Genomic DNA, 22,233 nt, shown 5'->3' with positions numbered 1-22,233 from the left:
TGGCACAGGGAAAAAGTATTGAACACGCTTACTGAAATGTATTTAATACTTTGTACAAAAGCCTTTGTTGTTAATGACAGCTTCGAGACTCGAAACTAGTCATATGCTCAGGTGTATGATGTGCAGTGTCATTTGACCTCAAAACATGGTGTGTATTATGGCATCCAAAGAGTTTAATTTTGGTCTCATTTGACCAGACTATATTCTCCCAGTATTTCACATGCCTATTTTGAGTGGAAGCAGAAAACACACACACATATATATATATATATATATATACACACACACACAGCGGGTAAAGATGTTGGTAACAAGCAATCCATACATACAAAGAAAACAATACAAATAAGTTCAGAAATTAAGTTCTGTGTAATATATTGGAATGACCCAGGGAAAAAGTATTGAACACGTTTACTGAAATGTATTTAATACTTTGTACAAAAGCCTTTGTTGTTAATGACAGCTTCGAGACTCGAAACTAGTCATATGCTCAGGTGTAATTTTGGCCCATTCTTCTACACAAACAGTCTTCAAATCTTGAAGGTTCCATGGGTCTCCTTCTATGAACTCTGATCTTTTAAATCAATAAATCCACTGCTCTCTTGTCTCCTCTGAGGCTGGGACTGTAAATAGTGTTATGTGCTCGTCTGTGCAGACAAAGGCAGAACAGTTAGCATGTTTTTTTCAAACTTTCGTCATGGCATTAGAACTGTACGCTGTTGTCGCTTGCGAAAACACAATAACGGCGCCGTGGGTGTAAACTTACAGATTATGGGGCGGTAATATTATAATGAGATCCCTTTGCCACGTCAGCAAGGGAGCGAAATCAGATGCGCTCGTTTTTTCAGACGCTTGCAGAAAAAGGCTTACCAAAACAAAGTTACTGGGTTAATCTTTTTCACGTTTCCTTGGTTGGTAGATGCACTGGGGACCAGATTATAGCACTTAAAACCTGGAAAAGTCAGATTTTCATGACATGTCACCTTTAAGAGCAAAATACTACAATATATAAGCAGGCAGTAATTGCACTGCATTGTGATTACACAGACGCCCCATGAATTATCAGCAATCCAAACACAATGCTCGACTTCCACTGACAGTGTCTTGGAGGTGAACTGCATCTTTTAGTGTCATGGCTATTCTATTAAAGCATTTTCATGGCACAGCCAAAGGTGAGTTTTAGTAAAGAGTTACAGTGTCAGAGCCGATGCATTAAGCAAATAGAATAGGCAATAAGTCAAGATAAATAAAAATGGCACGATAAAGGCAGAGGAATAAAACGAGGCGAAGGACAAAGATGAGGGCTTGTGTTATCTAACGCTGCAGTACAGTATCGTAAAAATAACAAATGGAGAGTGTCAGCTCGCCCAAATCTAAGAGGGAGAAAAAATATTTCATATGTCAGCTCCGTTCACCTTTTAATGGACTATTCTCAAGCAGCATGATTTTGACAAAGCACTGGGCTTTCCTCTACATCACTTGAGAGGTGCAGGTCAGCCTTTGTGAAATAGATCTGTCCTTGGTGGGGGGCTGAGAGGCACACAGCTGACCTCGCATGAAAGTACCACCGCTGTGGCCGTGACATAAAAACAGCACTTTGCATTGCACAGACAAAAGAGCATGATAAATGTGGCCTGCGTGAAAGAGTCCAGCACATCAGAAACATCTCTTCTGCACAGCTTCTATTAGCAATGGAGGGTGCGCTTGTTTAGATACCTGCCATGCAATTGTCACTTTTTTTGTCTAAATAACACTACCTTTGTGGTTCCGGACGTCTTTGGATCCTCGTGGCAGCGGGGTGTATGGCGTAGTGGTGGATTCGGATCTCACATCACTGGCGGTGTCCTGAAAGAACAAGAGTTTGGACAAACATAAATTCAGCGTGCTCAGTTTACACACCTGCGAACATTTATAACGTCTCCAACGATTCATTATCCAGCACAGACAGGAGAAATGTTGGTTATTGACTTCTGCATGCAATGATCCTAATTGAGTTAAATGAAAAGAACTCATTTGTCACGAGCAATCTAGAATATTTTCCCAGAATGATGACACAAAAGGGAGAGAGAATGGAAAGGCACGGTGGAGTGAGAGACAACCGAAGAATGCGGGTGAGATTTCACTTCCACGACTGACTGTCTAAATGCCATAAATTTTATCAGCACCGAGGAGAGGAAATGTTAGGAGCGGCGTTCTTATTTTATCTGGGGCACAGGACGAGGGCAACTTTCATTATTTTGCAGGGAGAGGAGTGAAAGGTGAGGACGGGCCCTGGCTTTGATTACCTGTCCCCTGCCTGTTTAAGAGAGGGGGCCACCAGGGGAAGGGCCCCAGTCACCATTCAGCCATGAAGAGCCCCGCGGGTCAGGCCCGGGTCAGCCTGCCACTCACTAACACACGCTGTTGTGTGTTGACCATCTAACAGGTGGCATGAAATTACTGCTCTCCAAAGGCCAGACCTGAGTTTAAGTAAACTCATCTCTCACTGGCCGACCTTAAAAATACAAATATATTCACATAAAGGCCACCGCATAGACAGACAGAACAGGGGAAGAGCTGGAGTGAATACAGATGGCCTGTGTGCTTCTGGTAGGTCAGTGTTGTTTTCTATCTCCTTTGTCTTCTTTCAAGGACCAAAAACACAGTATGTGTTGATATCTGATGCCTTTGAGAAAATATTCTGCTCTTCCGCAGGCAGGAATTCTCAGAGCATTTAATCACTGTGAGGGCTAAAATTACAAATAAACAGAGTAGAGGTGGCCTATTTTGATTTAATTCATTGAAAACACTCGGCTTAGTGCTGAGAACGAATTATTCATATACCATTCAAAGGTTTGGGGTCGGTACGAATTTTGTTTTTGTTTTTAATGTTTTTGAAAGAAGTCACTTACACTCACCAAGGCTGCATTTGCACTTACAATTTTTTCTATTTGAATATGTTTTCAAATGTAATTTATTTCTGTGATGGCAAAGCTAAATTTTCTGCATCATTACTTCAGTTTTCAGTGTCACATGATCCTTCAGAAAGCTGATTTGCTGCTCAAGAAACATTTCTTATAATCAATGCTGAAAACAGTTGTGCTGCTTCGTATTTTTCAGGATTCTTTAAAGAATGTGTGAGTGGCATTGATTGATTGATTGATTTTTTTTGTTGAATAAAAGTATTAATATTAAGTGTTTTATATTAAGCAAAAACAATATAAAATAAAGTTGACTGAAATTTAAAGTGCAAATACAGCAATATTTATGATAGACACTAATGTATAATAAAACATTCCAAAACACTCTTCCAAAGGTTACTATCTGCAAGCTGTTTATAGTTGCCAAGCAACAGAAAATGGAGAAAATGTTTTCTTTTAAAACGTATTACTTTTCCCCCCGTTGTTGTTATCACATGACTAATTATCGTCCTAATTACACAAATCCAGTGGGGTGCAGCTGCATCAGGCTTTCCGAGTACGTCAGCAGTTTCCTTGTTACCATTTCAATCTCCTCTGGCCATTTGGCTTTAATATCCTAAAGCAGCATTTTTAGTGTCAGCTTCAGTCCGCCCTTGCTAATTTCCTCTGGACCTGACAGATCAGAGGCCTTCCCCACAAACAGCCCTGTCCCGGCCACAAAGCCGCTCATAATCCTGCTGCTTGTCTACAATTAATCTTCCCAGTTGCCACATTATTAACACCACCACCCACAGACAGGGGCCGGCTATGCCCCACCGGACACAGAGCACCCCCCCTCCGGCCAAGCGGCCAGGCACGTCAATCACATGCCATGCGCAAAAGTCGCCTGCTGTCAACATCAGAGATACCCCCTCTCTCCTAACCATCCCACTCCTCCCGGGCCAAGTCCACTGATCAAACACCCCCACCCTGGAAGAAGATTAATCAGAGCCCTCCCTCCACTTCCTCCCCTCCCATCCACTCCTCTCTTTCTCTTTATTCAATGAGCCATCCTTGAGATGAGAAAGAGGCCTGCCTCATAATGGGAATCCTGGCAGAAAAAAAAAAGTTCAAGGAAAACTCTGTTTGAATGCCAGCTGTTATCTTGGAAAAAAAAGGGCAGGCGGACAAGAGCCTTGCTTTGATCGGCATCCTTAAGATTTTACACAAACATAATCACAAGCCAAGGGGTCACCCTTTGAATTCATTCAGTCTGGGAGCTTTGAGCACGCACAGGCAGTTAAGAGCTTCTCCTTTCACAAAGCACTTTGTTTTTAGTTGCTTTTAAAAGATATGCATCACTATCCATCAAATAAATGGCAACGTGTGTGCTCTGATCTGCCCGTCTATATTGAAGGATAATTCAGTGGCCCTAAAAGGTATTTGGACAGTTAAAAATATCTGAATGTTATTGCATTTAATAAAATATCAAAGCAAGTGCCACCTGCAAAAAACATATTTATATCTACCTGCAATTTATATAAAAAACTAAACTACTAAAATTCTTCTGAACTATTTTTGAATTACCGTTAAGCAACGGGCATTGCAGAGATTTGTAGTAAAAGTATGAAGCCAGTTAAGCATAAAGTTCACACAGATGACCTAGTAGAACAACCACAGGTGTAGTTCATCACACTAACTTTATACGAACAGAAAGTGTTTGAATACATCTAGCCTGAGTTTTGAATGTATGTTATATCATTTCATATAACAAACTTTTTTCTTTCCAACTTACTTGCTTGAAAGTGTTCTTGTGTGAACTATCTTTAAAATAAATGCTATCTGATTATATATTTTCTATTAATTAAATGACATTCATACATTTTTAAGTGTGGTTTAAATCTCTAAGGGTTAGGTAGTATGAATATATATATATATATATATATATATATATACTTAAAATAGAAATACATGAAAAATATTTATATAAATAAATACATAAAAAAAGCTGCAACTGAAGCAGGGGCGTCATGTACTCATCATTTTTGAGAGGGCACATTGGGGGGACACACAATAGCACTGAATAACTGCTATAGGCTTGTGTTTTATTAATTTTGTTCCTTTTTATTCTAAATATTCCCAAAACGTGTTACCTATATCAGGAAATATCTCGAATCTCAAATATGTGTAAGTAAATGCGTTTTGCACCTTTATAGATTATGTTATTTAATCAATAAATGGTGATGGGCAAAGTAGACTAGTGTAATCTATTAACTACACATAAAAACTTGACATTTTACTTAAGTACCAGATATGGGTGTCATGCCATAAAATATTTTTAATACGGCTGACTTTGTATTTAATGTGAATTTAATAACAATATTGTAAGTTACTAATTATAACACTTTCATTTTACACAGAGCAAAGAACATTTACATTATCAAAGAACATTTTCATTGTCTAGCATAGAGTTCAGGCACTCTCAAAAACTCCCATTAAAATCACTGAAGCTGTTTACACTGTGAAATGAATATCTTACTTACATTCGTACGCACATCTGCACTTTGTTGTGACAAGAGAATTTGCCAGAAAGAGGTATTCAGTCAGCGAGCAAGTGAACAAAACTGAATTGAAAAACTGAACTCATCTGAACTTTTCTGATTGGCCATTGCATTCATAAGCTCAACAGAATCGTGTGTGATTGGTTATTATGTGCAGTGCTGTAAAAACGCATCTGTACCTGGCTCAGCGGCTGCCAGCAAACGCAGATTTGAATTTAGCAGCTGGTGATGAAAGTTCTAATCACACCGGTGTGATTGTATCAAATATAAAAAATATTATTCTGCTATTTTTTGTCTTTTGGAAGCTGCATTAAAAATCCACTTGGCTCAGAAATCTGAGGGGGCTCACTTTGAATGGGCATGACGCCTCTGAACTGAAGGTTGCTCAGGTTGCCTTTGAGACTTCAATTCATTATGAGTCTAAACAGAAGGATGGCTGACAGAGAGAGAAAACATGCAGTCTAGATGAAAGTATCTTCAGATGCAGTTATGCCACTGAGCCACGAGGAGAAAGTAAGAACCTTCACTCATCCAACTGCTCAGATGAATATCCATCAAGGCCAAAATCCAGCCGCACTGATTCAGAGAAATATGGACCACATGGTGCGGTAACTTTGGGAGGTCTTTGCGGAGTGGCAGCAGCTAACTATGCATCCTTCTGAGATGTAGTAAAACAACATCCGGAGTCAAATGCCAAGACATATTCTCCAGTCTCAACACTGGAGCTCTCATTCATTCTACCTACCTTCCTTTCTTTTGTTTGTTCTCTTTCTTGCTTTCTTTCTCACCACCCACCCACTCACACGCTCTCTCTCTCACACACACACACCCGTGTGACGGCGCACACTTACTTCCTGCACTGGTCAGATGGGGGCGCTGCAGCGTCAGGTTTGCATAAGCCTCTCGTCTCAGCATGCCGAGCTCTTGTTCTCCAGGACCTGGGCATATGCTGCCTGCTCACATCATTATTGTCTTTATACACTGAGTAATCACTACACTTTATGATAATGCAGCAGAAATTTACAAGCTGGAGAAAGAAAAAAGTCTCTAATAATGGCATTAACAGAGAAAGCCACAGCAGCTCTCAGCCCAACAGGGGCTCTGCACTCAAAGGGAGGACTGCTTGCTGAAAATGTCACAGTGAAATATGACTCGTCTCCTGGATTATACATCATACTCATGCCCCCTCTTCCATTCGCATGTCCTTTTTTCTCCCCCGCAAATAAATGACGAAAAATCCAGCCATTTGTGATTATCAACTCCAAACAAATCTCCACCCCAGAGAGTGGGAAGAGGTGAACGGGTGGCTAAGATGCAGTTAACGCTATGATTTGGTTTCGTGCGAACCCCCAAAGCTGGAGAGATCCCTCGCCAAAACATCAAGAGTCGAGCGTGCCTAGCGCAACTCGCAGCACGTCTCATCCTTACCAGGCCTGATCAGGGCTACAATCTAATTACCAGCGCCACAAAAGAGATATACAGAGATAGAGTGAGACAGACAGAGGGAGAGAGAAAGAGAGGCAAAGATCAGTGTAAACACCAGTGCTTTTTATCTCCTTATATATCTGGACAAGAAGACAAAGTGCTAAAACGAAATAAATGTGGCCTGACAGCCACTTCAAAGAGTTCAGCCAGGGGTTTACTGCTACTTAAGGCGCAGGAATGTTGTTGCTAAGCATCAGCCTACAACCTATCAGGCCCAACAGAAGGGCCTGCTTTCCCTTTAAGAGCGAGCGAGCGAGAGAAAAAGTGGAAATTCGACAGTAACGGGAGGCTTGGGATTCAAGGAGATTTTGTAGCTTAAAGCAATTGTTAGAAGAAACAAGCTCTCTGTTTTGTTTTCTCTTGACACCATTTCAGCTTTTTGTGCTTGCAAAAGACATGTAGTAAAATGTTTTTTTATATGTTTTCTCTCTGGGTCTGTAACGAGAGAAAAAAATGTTTTCTGTGGGTATGAAACTTTCCTTGTCTTTCGCAAGACTCCTTTTTTTCTGATGAGCCGAAGATCAGAGGGAAAACAAACATCTTTGTGTGTATTTAAGTCAATGAAATGTCGGTCTGATTTTCTGTTTGTACTTATTAAGCTCATTTAATCGTGATATGCTTTGCATAAATCGTGTATATATACGGGTCAGACCTATAAATTATATTTGAAGCGCAGACTGCGATTATATGCAGTATAAATGTCACGCTGAGAGCGGGAAAGCGTTCGGGGTGCCAATCACTGAAGAAGCACTTTAATGCTTTTGACCTTCATAATTGTCTCTCAGATGTGTGGCAGTAATGTGTTTTAAATGGCTGTAGTGTGCATAAAACTGTATTAATTCTGTTTTCTTAGGTAATGACTAGAAAGTGAAGGCTAGATGTAATGGTGCCTGCCCTCCAAGGGCTTTAAGAGTCTTTTCTGTGGTGTGAGCACAGTGTGAGCTGCATTGAGCAAGTATTTAATGATTTACCAGTTCTACTTCAATGCACTTGTGCTACGTAAGTGTATCATATGATCAGTGATCACAAGTGAAACAGCTTTTGCCTCAAGCATATACCCAAATTCTCTCCGGAGACGGGAGTTTATGTACAGCTCGGCTTTAAAAAGTAAAGGTTTAGGCACAACAGGAAGTTAATCACCTATATCAGTGGTTCCCAAACCTGTCCTGGAGGCACCCCTGCCCTGCACCTTTTGTATGTCTCCCTTATCTAACACACCTGATTCCACTCATCAGCTCGTTAGTAGAGACTGCAATAACTAAATTGGGTGTGTCTGATTAGGGAGACATACAAAATGTGCAGGGCAGGGGGTCCTCCAGGACGGGTTTGGGAACCACTGACCTATATCAACAGGCACAACACTTTACATGGCTTCACAGGGCTTGAACTTGAAAGAGCCAGCTTGTTTTTTAAAACCATTTACTCTATCAAGATTGACTCTGCCAGGAATGTACAAATGTACGGGGAAAAATGTTTAATGAACTTTACTCAAAACATCAGTCAAAACTAAAAAAAATGCAGGGTGTTTCTCATTCATAAGTCAATGAAAATTTTATTCATATAATATATGGAAGACATTTGTGAGCTGAATCCCTTGAAAGTTCCCCAACAAATATTACAAACATTATAGAGGAAAACATTTTGTACAAATTAAAAAAAAAACTAAAAACAACAACTTTGTTTCAGAATAACAATATTTTAACAGTAAAGGCATATACCACACAAAACGAATCTCTCTCTCTCTCTCTATATATATATATCACGATATCCGATAATATCGTCTACCTAAGCCCCACCGCCCCCACCGAAACAACATTGCCAACATGCACCATAAACACACACCATGTTCAGTTTGGTCTTAATGATTGCCACAATGGCTACGTTTACATGCAAAATGACCACCCCCTTCAATCCGATCGAAATTTCATTCCGATCGAGCTCAATCGGATCGATTAAGGTGTTTACATGAAGGTTTTTCAGTCCGATTGAGCCGTCAATCCAATTACAAACGGATTATTTGGTTGCATGTAAATGTAGCCAATGTTTGGTTTTACTTTTCTTAGTTTGTGCTTAAACTAACAGAAAACATTAGCTTTGCTGTTATTTTGGTGTTGCTAATAATTTCTACTATGTTCTTATCAAATTTGTGTTTGAAATGAATTTCGTTTTGTGAGGTTTGTTGAGGAAAAATAATAGAACCCAATTTTAAGTTCATCGTGGTCAAGTTGGACATTCTGTCGGTGATTGTAAGAATGATAAATGCATGTTGATGTCATATAATAATGTCTTGAATAAAATATGCCTATTGTCCGATGTTTCTCTTTCTTTTTGGCATTATCGCCTGTGTAGACACATTTCATGATGGTAAGTTTAATTTCCTTGTTTATAACAATTGCAGCGTTGTTTTTAAACTTGTAGTCAAGCTATAACGTATTTCATATTTATCATGTATGACTAAAATCATGCAGGGATTAAAAAGGAATTCTGAGCAAAAACGTTAAGTTTTTTTTTTTCCCTTTCTGGTTAGCTACTAGTTCGGAGGTCTCTTTTGGCCCGTTTTTAATGAAATAAAAATAACTGCTTTATTTATTTAGAAGCAGGGTAATTTAAATTTCATTTTTGTATTGTAATTTTTATAATTTTTATTTTATTAATCAAAATACAACGCCCACAATATAATATTCAGTGTTGGGCTGCCGAAACTCCGAACGTGTGCGTGTTGAGAGGCGAGCTGAGATATAGGCCTACTATAATGTCTTCATCCGTTTGCAACAAAACTTTATGCTATATCTCAGCGTAATTAAACATAATTATATTGTATACACGGTTTAAAAAATCTGTAAAAATATTGCACTGAAATGTGCGCTGAAGGAATTGGCGTATTTTAATAATACCTGTCATGTTTGTGGTTTTTCATCATTATACAGTCTGTTTAAATAATCAGTGAGGGATTTTCTTTCCTTTTGTTCTTTGATTAACATTATAATGACTGGGGGCAGCGGCTGCTGTCAATGCACAGATCCAATACACCCTTGTTTTCTTTCTCAACTCTTTATGTTCACTTAAGACATAACCGATTGTATTTATGGGATATTTTTATATAAATCTGTGTGTATTTGTCCATTCGAATGTGTAAGAATGCGAGAAAGAGAGCTCAGTCCAGTGTTTGCATATATAAGAGGCGGCTTTTGTGCGTGATTCGGCATTTTCCAACTGCTCTATATACCTCTTCTTCTCAGTTCCCCATGTGTATCTCCTCTCTATATCTTTCCATTTCACAGACACTCTCTCTCAAAGGTATGACACACGGTGCCTCTTTATGTTGCGCTTAGGAGCTGTATCTAATGTCAGGGATGTTTTCAAGTATGTGGGATGTTAAATTATTGAGGATTCTGTGAGTAGGACTGTCAAACCGGGTTGTCTGGGATGTTTCCTACGCAATTAGACGCTCGGAGACATTTGAAGAGTACCCACAAAGCAGACCTGCAGAAAGTGACATGTGAACTTAAAGAAAATTAGCTTTTTACATGAGTGAAATGTGAAGGTGACTTAGCAATGCTTAAGCTGGAAGAACGGCTCTGTGAAGTGCGTCTCTGACTCAGCCCTGATGCAAAGACATTTTCTTACTTCCAGCGCACCCCAGTCAGAGAAGATCACAGAGGGAGTGAAAACTAATTTTGACTTGGGGCATACGGGAGGAAAAAAAAAAAAACCCAAGATGTGTCTAAATAATGAGATCTCTTGATGTTTGCAGGAGAGATAAAGGCTGAGGTTGTCGACTCGTTCGCAAGCGCTATTTCAGCCTACGGTGTAAAGCAAAACAAATAAATGTTACAGTATGATGATAATCGATTAGTTACGTGGGCAGCGGGATGATGCCATTGTGAAAACAAACACTTTTCAATAATATCCTGTGCAACTGTACCCTTTTTGTCATTATTAATAAAATTCCACCACGTTACGAATCGCTCGACAACGTACAACCGGCGACCACAAGAGCAAGACGTGTCACTGCGGTTTTAAAGATAGCAGGAGGCCTCATTCTCCCAGCATCCTCCCCTCCCTGGGAGAAGGACTTATGAAGGTGAGCGCCTCCCTGACAGGCGCGAAAAATAAAGGAGACAAACCTTGGATAAAAATTAAATAAAAAGTAGCTGTCTTAAACAGTAATTGCACTGCTTTGCTGAGCAGGCTTTCAGATATATAAACTTGATTTACTATCAGCTCACAACTACAAATCAGAAGGTCTGAGAAACACTTGTGCTATGAAATTGTTTAATCTCATCAAGTTCTGCTTTCACAGCAAGCTATAAATCACAAACTCTTTGTTATCATAGACCTCCATGAGCGCCTCTCAGGCAGGCAATGGATCGTGGGTATATATAATCTTGACTGCACAAACAGCGGGGTCGTCAGTGGCTGAAATACTTTCATATTAGCCGCGCCGCAGCTGCTGGAACACGAGGAGGTGATGGATATCTCATTTCCAACTCTCTGCATCTATTTCCAGCAAATTATTACTGCATAAATATCTTGTCAACAGAAACGGCCAATTAATTAAGTTAAAAATGGACTCATGATCGCATCTACAAACCAAATAGAAGAGCAGGGGCAATTTTCCAGTAAGTGGATTTACCGCCGGGTCAGTTTAATGAATGATTTTAAACTTCGCCATAAACTTCCAGACAGGCCAATATCTACACAGAAGCCTCGGCGCAGGCCAGGTGCTGACAGATTTACATAAAGCCTATTTATGCGTGGGGCCCGCGGTTGATGGCTGAGGTAGAAATCAAGTTTATTAGGGCTCCGAGCACGCGGCCAACCTCGCATTCTCCATCATCAGCAAAATGGGAGATAGCCGCGAAACACCTTGACTTTTCTTAAGAAAATATACACGTTTAACAGGCCATCGAGATGAATAATTTATACTTATTCACAGCGCATTTGTTTCTCTCTCTCTCTCTTTTTTTTTCTCCGATCATTAATCAGAGAGGGAATCCTGCAACAAAGATGAGCCCGGAGATTTATATGTATTTTAGCTTCTTTACGGATAAATCACGCCATGCAATTATGGTGGGAGAGGCCCAGTCGTGACCCCATGTTGAACTAATGACACAGAGAAATTTAAATCTTGTCTCCTCTCCCCTGACTTCACCCTAATCATAGTTAAAGAGAGATGCTGCTCCTATGGAGCAAAAGGAACATAAAATCCTGCTGTGTGTTTTAGCATTGAAATCATGCTGCATCTGACCTGCGGGGCATTTGCGTGTCAAATAACTCGCTGAAATAACCTCAGTGTTATCTAACACAAACAACAACATAAATGATACTTAGCACATCAATAACAATGGTAAAATTAAGAGGTCAGAGTGCACTGAACATGCTATCACAACATCGTTTAAGCATGCAAAGTACAAAGCATAGCATAATGCAATGCTAGCGATAAAAAAATCTTTGTGTAGTTTAACAAAATGTTAGCATAAAAGCAAATAAGCTTAAATAAATATGTAAACATGGTGAAATTAAAGGGTCAGGGTGCACTGAGCATGCTATCACAACATTATTTCATTAGCGACAAATATAGCATATTGGAAGGTAAAAAAAAACTTAGCAAAACAGAAGATTTGCAAAATCTTGAACATGAGATAAAACAAATATGCAAATATGGTAATATCAAGACATAAGAGTGCACTGAGCATGCAATCACAACATTCTTTGAGCATGGAAAGTGACAGAATCTTAGCAAAATGGAAGGTTAGCAACAAAATCTAAGCAGGAAAGAACAAAAGTATATATATACACACACACACACACACACACACACACACAAACACACTGCGAGGGCTCTCTGACAGCGTGTCCCTCCTTCCTCCCGGGTTTCGGCACCAATGTAACACAGTTCGTAGTGGAAGAAGGATACGGGAACCGGCGAACATTTAAAGAAAACTTTAATAAAATAAACAAACACAAAATGAAAGTAAATCGGCAGCCCCTCACGGACGACTGCCGCACACAAACCACAAAATAAAGTCCAGGCCTGGTCCTCTCTCGTCTTTCACTGTCGTAACTCCTCCTTTTATACTTCCGGAGCTCCTCCGTGGGACTCGAGACCGGTGAGTGGTGCAGGTGTCGCTCATCATCAATTACTCTTGATGATGAGCGGGGGCTCTCGGCCCCGCCCCCACTCGTCACAACTACAAAAGAAAGTAATAATTCTCCCAGTATTTACTGCATGTACCTTGTTTGCTACAGTATTGTGTAGCTAGCTTAGCAACACGCTAATGCTCTACTGAAATCAATTGTGAGTGGAATCGCTCACTTAAAAAGTTCTATTTCAGTTAGCATGCTGTACATAAGGCAATCACCTATGTTGGACAGCTAGGCAGCTCACTAGGTTTTGGAACGGACCCATAGTTCTCTCACTGGTTGAAACACAGCTTTTGATGGCTTGTTTGTGTTGCTTTAAAAGGCCAGGCTCTCTAATAACACCCAGGCCTCTCAATATCCAGGACTGATTTATTATTTATAATGCCTGCAGTCTGTCCCCTGATTAAGGCAGCCCAACTTTGTTTTACTGGGCCCTGCCTTTAATCTGTCTCTCAGTGAGATAAATTAGCCAGTGTCGTGCCAGTTCTGCACTCTCTTTGCTTTACTCTGTTTATCTCTAACCATGACATGCCCACGTCAAGAGCAGACACATCTGTTTCAATGCACAAGACACCACTCTGGACCAAGTTAGCCATCCCTTTTTTCTTCTCTTCCACTGACTATTGTGTCAAACAATTCTCTCTCTTGACTGAAATGATAAACTCCGCTGTTAACGCATAAATAACACACGTTCCTATCTTCCCAGATGCTCCGCTCTGGGTTTTAATGGCAAATGAGAGAGGCTTTCGTAAACTAGGCGGAGGCCCAGTCTCAGACCTTTCCTGTGAATGTTTTCTGTTTTCCTCTTGGCCTACTCACTAGTGTTAAATCACAGGCTGCTGTCAAGGAGCACTAAGCTAGTATGCGTCACTGGGGAGTGCAGGAAGCACTGGGTATAATTCTGTCCATCAGCTTAATTTATTATATCGGTAGCTTTGTAATCATGCACAATAAGTTATGGGGCCTGACACAAAGGAATTCGGTTTGAAGGCAAAAGTGTTTATCATGTTTAAAGGTCTGGTCAGACCATATCTAACATATTTACATGGGGAAGAGAATAAAGACAAGCGTTTTATTTTTCTATCTGGGCACTAACACAATGACTTTGTGGATATAGGGTGAGAGCAAATAAAAAGTGAAACCCTGGGTGCCTGTCTGAAGAGAAATGAATCTTGCAATGCTCATGCTCATGAAAAAGATCCCAGATGGTCCCATGAAACCAGCATTTCAGTCTTAGTATTCAGGAGGGAAGAGCTGAGTAAGCTGTACCACTTTTCCCCCAAGTTGTCCTCCAGACAATTACATTGTTGAATAAATGCATAATATGCTTATTTACACTTCAAGGTGTCAACAATCAAATGAAATCTGAAGCAAGCACCTATAACATACAGCTATTGACGCTATATATAAATATAGTTTTTAAATCTTAAAAATTAGAAACGTTGCTTTGGCAACTAACTGAAATATAATGAGTTTAAATTGAAGAACTAAAATGACTACAAGCAAACAAACAAACAAATAAATAAATACAAATAAAAAATATGAAAAATTACAAAAGCACATACAATTACCGAAAAGTATACTAAAAATAAAACTAAAAATTTAAAAATAAAAGCTAATTCTAAATATTAATAAATAATAATATAATCCAACTGGCCTTCATATATATCATGGACCCTTTTTAATCAAAGTGTCACATGACAGAAATGCAGAGTTTAGACGTGGCCTCTTGTACCCAACTTTATCTTTTAGTTTTGTGACTGTAGATTGACTTACAAGACTGTTTCAACAATTAAATATTGTGTCATTAATGTGAATATACTGTATGCGTGGTGCCGTTCAAATGAGATCACCGCAATTTGTTCAGGTTGCCAGGTTCCCTTTCCATTTGATTTCTTGGCTAACACTGTCCAAGGCAATTAACAAAAGGTTTATATAGTGTAATAAAGTTGTTAGAATGGGTAGCCACAATAACAAAAGACAGACCTTTTCCAACTGTTAAAAGGCCAGTAAAGATGAAGCAGTCTCTACAAGAGGATGAATCTAAAACTAACACCAGAGAAACTACAGTAATACTAGCATGCTATTTACAGCTTGCCCTCTGTCTGGGTGGCCCAACTACATCAGTTATACTCATAATACGATAGGAAACTGATTTTTTTATTCCAAAAAGAAATGAAATACAAGACAGACCAGATAGTAACGCTTCTAATTAGCCTATTAATCACACATGTCCTTTAGGGCTGTGACCTCCTTTGTTGGTTTAAGCTAGCAGAGATGGAGGCTGATTTACAAGATGGGTGCCGCTCTCTCGCCATGGGTACGACTCTGTTTAGCATAAAAGGAACACAGGGCTGCGAAACCCTAACAATGAGCCATATCTCCATATAGCCCTCTCAAAGTGCCACATTTGCATATCAAGCCACCAGTGCTGATACGTAAACGTGTTCCTTCATCAGATGGTGCTAGCGACGAGAGCCATTCATCTGCCTGTTAGCGTCCTGCTTTAGTGCTTTACAAAAGCGCAGCGGGCTGAAAGAGACACCTTGTGTCATAGCCCATGAGAGATAATGATATCGTTATACCTCCTTGATCACACGCGCACTCGCGCACATAAAAATTCCTGTACACTTCAGTACGATAGCCCGACGTTCTTCTGGTTTACATCTGAATAACTACTACTTTATCTGAGCACTTCAATTTGCAAGGCTTGCTGGAAGGCAGCTCCTCCTGATGTTAATTGTGGGGTACTTAAGCACTAAAAGATTAACATAAAACCCTTTGGAAACAAGCTAATAGTTGTATGATAATTTGTCCGTGGCCTTTGTCTGTCTATCACCACTTTGCCTCTAGCTGTAATTTTATCAAGGCACTGTAAAATACCATTTAAACAAGTTGACTTACAGATAATTAATAACAGGAATCGCATTATTAAATTGAGCTACTCTGGAACCATTAACAAGCGAGGGAGTAAAACATAATTAAACTATTCTATTTTATTAACCTATTCATTATGTTGAGCAAATGATGACTCTCTGAAGAACCGTCTCAGACTAATGAGAAGAGTGAGAGTCTGAACTGAAGCGGTGTTTGATTAGATATTTTCTTCAGTGAGGCAGGACAGAGAAAATAATGCAATCTAACAATCCCAACAATCTAAAATGTCAATGTAACTGCACAAAATGCTCTAAAATAAAAGTGAAGAGTTTGATTTAACACTGTTTAACACTGTTAATCAGGAACCTCAAGCTTTGAGCAGTTCACCAGAGACTGACAAATAATTAAAAACAAAGTGGTTCACCTTGACTTAAATGTCCTCAGTATTAGACTGAAGAATGGTTATATATATATATATATATTAATTTTTATAGGTGAGATTATCTGAAATTCATCATGCAGCAGTCCCTGCAATTGTACAGAAAAAAAAGTAATTGTGATTATTCTGATCATTCAGACAAAACAGCATTATTTTAGTATTATTTATATAATTTTATAGCATATAATTTTGAATTATTTTTATATTTTTATATTTTGAACTTTTATTTTTATATTTTTATTTTACTTTTAGTAATTTTGTGTACTTTTGACATTTTTTTGTCATTCTTTTTGTCATTTGTCACAATTTCTATATAGTTTTAATATTTCAGTTTTAATTTTAGTAAGTTTAGTAATTCAACTAACTTATTTCAGTTAGTTGGCAACAATTCTAATTTTCATTCTTCATCTAATATTTATATTTTATTCCAGCTTAATTTAAACTATTAAAAAAAACAGTTTTTAATACTTTTAGTTAACAATAACAACACTGCTCAGAAAACAAAGCTGAATATACTATTCTGTTCATGGATATTATTTTAGTTACTGGTAAGTGCCTCAAATAAAACTCGGACAGTTTCCAAAGACATTTTTCAGCATCTTGTGTCACAATGTGCATCAGACTAAGGCTGACACTGTTGGACACTAGGGTATATTTATAATAACTGACAAGCCCAGCAATATTAGGGTCTCCAGAAAGTCAGGGATCATGTCAAAGAATGTAAAATGCAAAAATACAGTTCACTATCTGAATACACAGAATGGGAAATGCAGGATCCTTGCAGAAAAAAAAAAGTATTAGCCTATTGCAATCCTTTGAGCAATGACTGTTTAAAATCACTGGCTGTCCTGCTGTCACTGTACAAGATCAGACAGGGTGAAGTTATTTTGCCCATCAGACAAGCGTGGACACTTCCATCAAAGTGGACAAATTCACCCATGACTTCATCTGCAGAGCTGTCAGTACATCACTACGTCTCATTTGCGCAGAAGCTCTAGGCAAGCATCCAGACTGGCAGAGTCAGACATGCGAGATGGAGGCAAAAGAAGCCAGCGTCCGAGTGTTGTGCCACTCAATCATTGGAACGTCAAGCGGAGCTGCAGGATCATTGTAGGTCACGGTCACAGTGAAGGTCAGCTGGGAATGGACCGTGTCCGTCGTGTCACGTCACACCGGAGCAGGTGTGGCCTCCACGTGAAAGCTTCTGTCTTTGCCAAGTGCACTCAAATGCACCAAGCTCATGTGTTATTCACCAGGCTTGCTGCTGCAAACACTCAAAAGACTATTCATTTATCTGGGATACCTGAAGCGTGGCAAAATGATTGGTTCGCCGCCGTTGCAAGCAGTGAAAAAAATGATGCTAAACAATTTGTGTCAATTTTGGGCAAGAATTATTCTGTTCTTTTCAGGATGAGACAGGCTGTGTGCATAATGACGTTACCCTAATAGTGTGACAGTGGAGCTACAGGCCCATGACATTTGCTGGAGAAATGCATCACTAAGCAGTCACTGGACTGTGTTCTTACTAGACCATAGAACATCCAAACCACCACAATTAATCATCCAGAGGTAATGCTATACAGTCAGTGACAAATGGATATATCCAATTATTCATTCATCCTTTTCAAATTGAGAAATATATAACAACGCCAATCACATTCACATTATACAACGTATAAAAAAGGGCTGAAAAGCATCAAATATAGGCCAACATAATTATCTGTGACCGATATAAATGAGTGTAAATGGGAAACTCAAGAGCAAAAAAAAAAAAAAAGTTATGTTGACCATTAATGTCTTTTAAATGTTATACATATACTACCGTTCAAAAGTTTGGTGTCAGTAAAGTTTTTTTTTTTTTTAGAGGTTAATACATTTATTCGTCGAGGACACATTAAATTGATCAAACATGACAGCAAACACATTTATAATGTTACAAAAGATTTATAATGCTGCTCTTTTGAACTTTCTATTTATCAAAGAATTCTGAAAAAAAATGAAACCAATGTTTCCACAAAAATATTAAGCAGCACAACTGTTTTTAACATTTATAATAATAATACTTGTTTCTTGAGCTTCAAATCATCATATTAGAATGATTTCTGAAAGATAATGTGACATTGAAGACTGGAGTAATGATGCTGAAAATTCATCTTTGCTATCACAGGTATACATTACATTTTAATATATTGACATAGAAAAGAGTAATTTCATTTATTTTTATTATTATTATTATCATTATTATTAACTGTATTTTTGATCAAATAAATGCAGCCTTAAGTGAGAATTAGACTTCTTTTAAAAACATTACAAATTTTACTAACCTCAAACTTTTGAACAGCAGTGTTATATATAACCAAGTGAAATTAAGCATTTCTCAGTTTATCCCCCATACTAGCTTAGCATACCATTAGCAGATTATTCTGTTAGTTTAGCCTACATTCTACGCAAATTATACATGTTTGGTAACACTTCAGTATAGGGACCAATTCTCACTATTACCTAGTTGCTTATTAGCATGCCTATTATTAACATATTGGCTGTTTATTAGTACTTATAAAGGACAAATTCTCCATTACCATATTCTACATCCCTAATCCTACCCAATACCTAAATTTAACAACTACCTTACTAACTATTAATAAGTGCCAAATTAGGAGTTTATTGAGGCAAAAGTTGTAATTAATGGTTTGTTAATAGCGGGAATTGGACCTTAAAATAAAGTGTGACCACGTGTTTTTTTTTAAATGTAATTATTCTTCTGATACTCATCTACTACAAAGGGTGGGCAAAATTATTAATGAGACTCATATTCAATGAGATGAATATGCTGTAACCAATCACTCTTTTAAAACTGTGTGCAGCAGATGGTGAAAAACATACATTTTATTTTATTTAACCCAAATACATGCTACTTTTGAATGCCTGTCAATGGAAAAACTTGTCCCTTATCAAAAAACAAACAAAAAAAAAACACCTGCACGTCAACTCTTGGTGCTACTTCTGTGGCAGTCACAACTAAAGGCACGTGAAGGTGTAAATGACTGAGGCTTGAGTGCTGAGCTCATATGCAGTCTCCTGATGGGAGTGTGTTAGAGCGTGTTACGGCTCGAGTGCTTAGATTGAAAACCCAATTCAGACAGGAGTGGAGTCAGCTCCCACTGCTCACCACTGAGGACTAATGAATTGGTTGCGGGCGTGACAGTCAAGGTGGATTACCTTGTATTTTTATCAGTGTTGAGTCTAGACGGTGACTGCATTTAGATAATGAATTATAGCATTACAAGCTGGCTTTACTGTGCGTGTTCGCTCCTGGAAATGAACTGGGCAGACGAAGACAAGACACGTCAGATTTACTGTAAGCCAGAGGATTTAGTAGGTCATACAATGTTCAATGCATTGGCCCAAAATAATTTGGATGAGTTTCCTGCGGCGTAAAACTAGCATCGGAAACCAGTGTTGTTAGCATCATAGATATACTATTGTAGTTTTTGTTAATATTTTGAATTAGATTTTATTTTCTTAATTTTAGGTAAAGTTTTAGTAGTTTTGATGTACTTTTGCCATTTTTATTATTATTTATTTTCTTGTTTTAGTTAATGATAATAACCCTGTTGGAAACACGTGTGATTGAACAATGGATAAGGCTATTTGAAGGTTTTTTTTCTTTCTCCAAGCGGCCATGTGGTCCACATTTGCCTAAGGTCAAAAGTCTGGCTATGCAAAACTGTCACATACCCCTCTGTAATTTACTTTAGAGTCCATTAACACAGACCAGAGGGTGTGACATTGCACATGAAGATCTGATCACACAACCAACAGTCCACCTACAATAACAATAAGTAAATCTGCAGCAAACGGTTTATCTGCTTGCGCGGCTGTGTCTGTTCATGCTGGAGAAGGGTCCACAGTCCCATCACTGGGTTTTATCTGTCCCCCTGCAACATGACAGTTTGTAATATAAAAGCATCTGGAGTTTCTTGTCAAGCACAAGCTTATCTGGCTCCAAACATTTCCCTGGACCAGACCTCACACTGACACGGCAAACTCTCTCTCTCTTCACTCGAGTGTGGGGTCACGCTATTCGGTGGAATAAGCAACAGATTACAACTGTCAAACTCCACAGACAGTTCAGTAAAACAACATGACTTAATTTTAAATGTAATTATTCTTCTGATACTCATCTACTACAAAGGGTGGGCAAAATTATTAATGAGACTCATATTCAATGAGATGAATATGCTGTAACCAATCACTCTTTTAAAACTGTGTGCAGCAGATGGTGAAAAACATACATTTTATTTTATTTAACCCAAATACATGCTACTTTTGAATGCCTGTCAATGGAAAAACTTGTCCCTTATCAAAAAACAAACAAAAAAAAAACACCTGCACGTCAACTCTTGGTGCTACTTCTGTGGCAGTCACAACTAAAGGCACGTGAAGGTGTAAATGACTGAGGCTTGAGTGCTGAGCTCATATGCAGTCTCCTGATGGGAGTGTGTTAGAGCGTGTTACGGCTCGAGTGCTTAGATTGAAAACCCAATTCAGACAGGAGTGGAGTCAGCTCCCACTGCTCACCACTGAGGACTAATGAATTGGTTGCGGGCGTGACAGTCAAGGTGGATTACCTTGTATTTTTATCAGTGTTGAGTCTAGACGGTGACTGCATTTAGATAATGAATTATAGCATTACAAGCTGGCTTTACTGTGCGTGTTCGCTCCTGGAAATGAACTGGGCAGACGAAGACAAGACACGTCAGATTTACTGTAAGCCAGAGGATTTAGTAGGTCATACAATGTTCAATGCATTGGCCCAAAATAATTTGGATGAGTTTCCTGCGGCGTAAAACTAGCATCGGAAACCAGTGTTGTTAGCATCATAGATATACTATTGTAGTTTTTGTTAATATTTTGAATTAGATTTTATTTTCTTAATTTTAGGTAAAGTTTTAGTAGTTTTGATGTACTTTTGCCATTTTTATTATTATTTATTTTCTTGTTTTAGTTAATGATAATAACCCTGTTGGAAACACGTGTGATTGAACAATGGATAAGGCTATTTGAAGGTTTTTTTTCTTTCTCCAAGCGGCCATGTGGTCCACATTTGCCTAAGGTCAAAAGTCTGGCTATGCAAAACTGTCACATACCCCTCTGTAATTTACTTTAGAGTCCATTAACACAGACCAGAGGGTGTGACATTGCACATGAAGATCTGATCACACAACCAACAGTCCACCTACAATAACAATAAGTAAATCTGCAGCAAACGGTTTATCTGCTTGCGCGGCTGTGTCTGTTCATGCTGGAGAAGGGTCCACAGTCCCATCACTGGGTTTTATCTGTCCCCCTGCAACATGACAGTTTGTAATATAAAAGCATCTGGAGTTTCTTGTCAAGCACAAGCTTATCTGGCTCCAAACATTTCCCTGGACCAGACCTCACACTGACACGGCAAACTCTCTCTCTCTTCACTCGAGTGTGGGGTCACGCTATTCGGTGGAATAAGCAACAGATTACAACTGTCAAACTCCACAGACAGTTCAGTAAAACAACATGACTTAACCATGATGGACAGCACCTGGTTGTCATTTGTCTCCACCTTCTTCATCAGTGAAGCGTAATAGATGAAAACAAAGCTGGAAAGTATATTGTCTTCCACATGGAGAAAAGACAAAACAGAAAAAGACAGAAGGGGACATCTGACCTGCTTTTTTGGTATTTCAACAACAGGTCTTTTTACTAAATTTGTTTATTAAAATATTCTTATTAAAATTAATAACTATTCAATTTACTTAATTGACTAGTCTTTTGATTTCAACTCCACTTATTTTGTTATATGAAG

The 22,233-nt window shown here is 38.8% G+C and overlaps 1 protein-coding gene across 2 annotated transcripts in view; it reads right to left on the bottom strand.

The window, feature by feature from the left end:
* The window catches only part of LOC107747465 (leucine-rich repeat-containing protein C10orf11 homolog), a 284,722-nt gene that overhangs the window by 31,524 nt on the left and 230,965 nt on the right, over positions 1-22,233 (bottom strand). The window contains exons 6-7 of one of the 2 annotated variants that reach the window (XM_016561976.1): positions 1,758-1,845; positions 1,458-1,682 (exon numbers count right to left, since the gene is read on the bottom strand). In XM_016561976.1, the coding sequence (XP_016417462.1) occupies positions 1,657-1,682; positions 1,758-1,845 (114 nt within the window). In that variant the 3' untranslated portion in view covers positions 1,458-1,656. Of the gene's footprint in view, positions 1-1,457; positions 1,683-1,757; positions 1,846-22,233 lie in introns of those variants that run through there. The other variant, XM_016561975.1, reaches the window with a different exon arrangement.

This window comes from Sinocyclocheilus rhinocerous, unplaced genomic scaffold (genome assembly GCF_001515625.1).
Source record: "Sinocyclocheilus rhinocerous isolate Xijiao unplaced genomic scaffold, SAMN03320098_v1.1 scaffold2664, whole genome shotgun sequence".
In the NCBI taxonomy this organism is placed as follows: domain Eukaryota; kingdom Metazoa; phylum Chordata; class Actinopteri; order Cypriniformes; family Cyprinidae; genus Sinocyclocheilus; species Sinocyclocheilus rhinocerous.
Note: the sequence above shows the minus strand (reverse complement) of the source record. Positions and strands in the feature narration are given on the sequence as shown.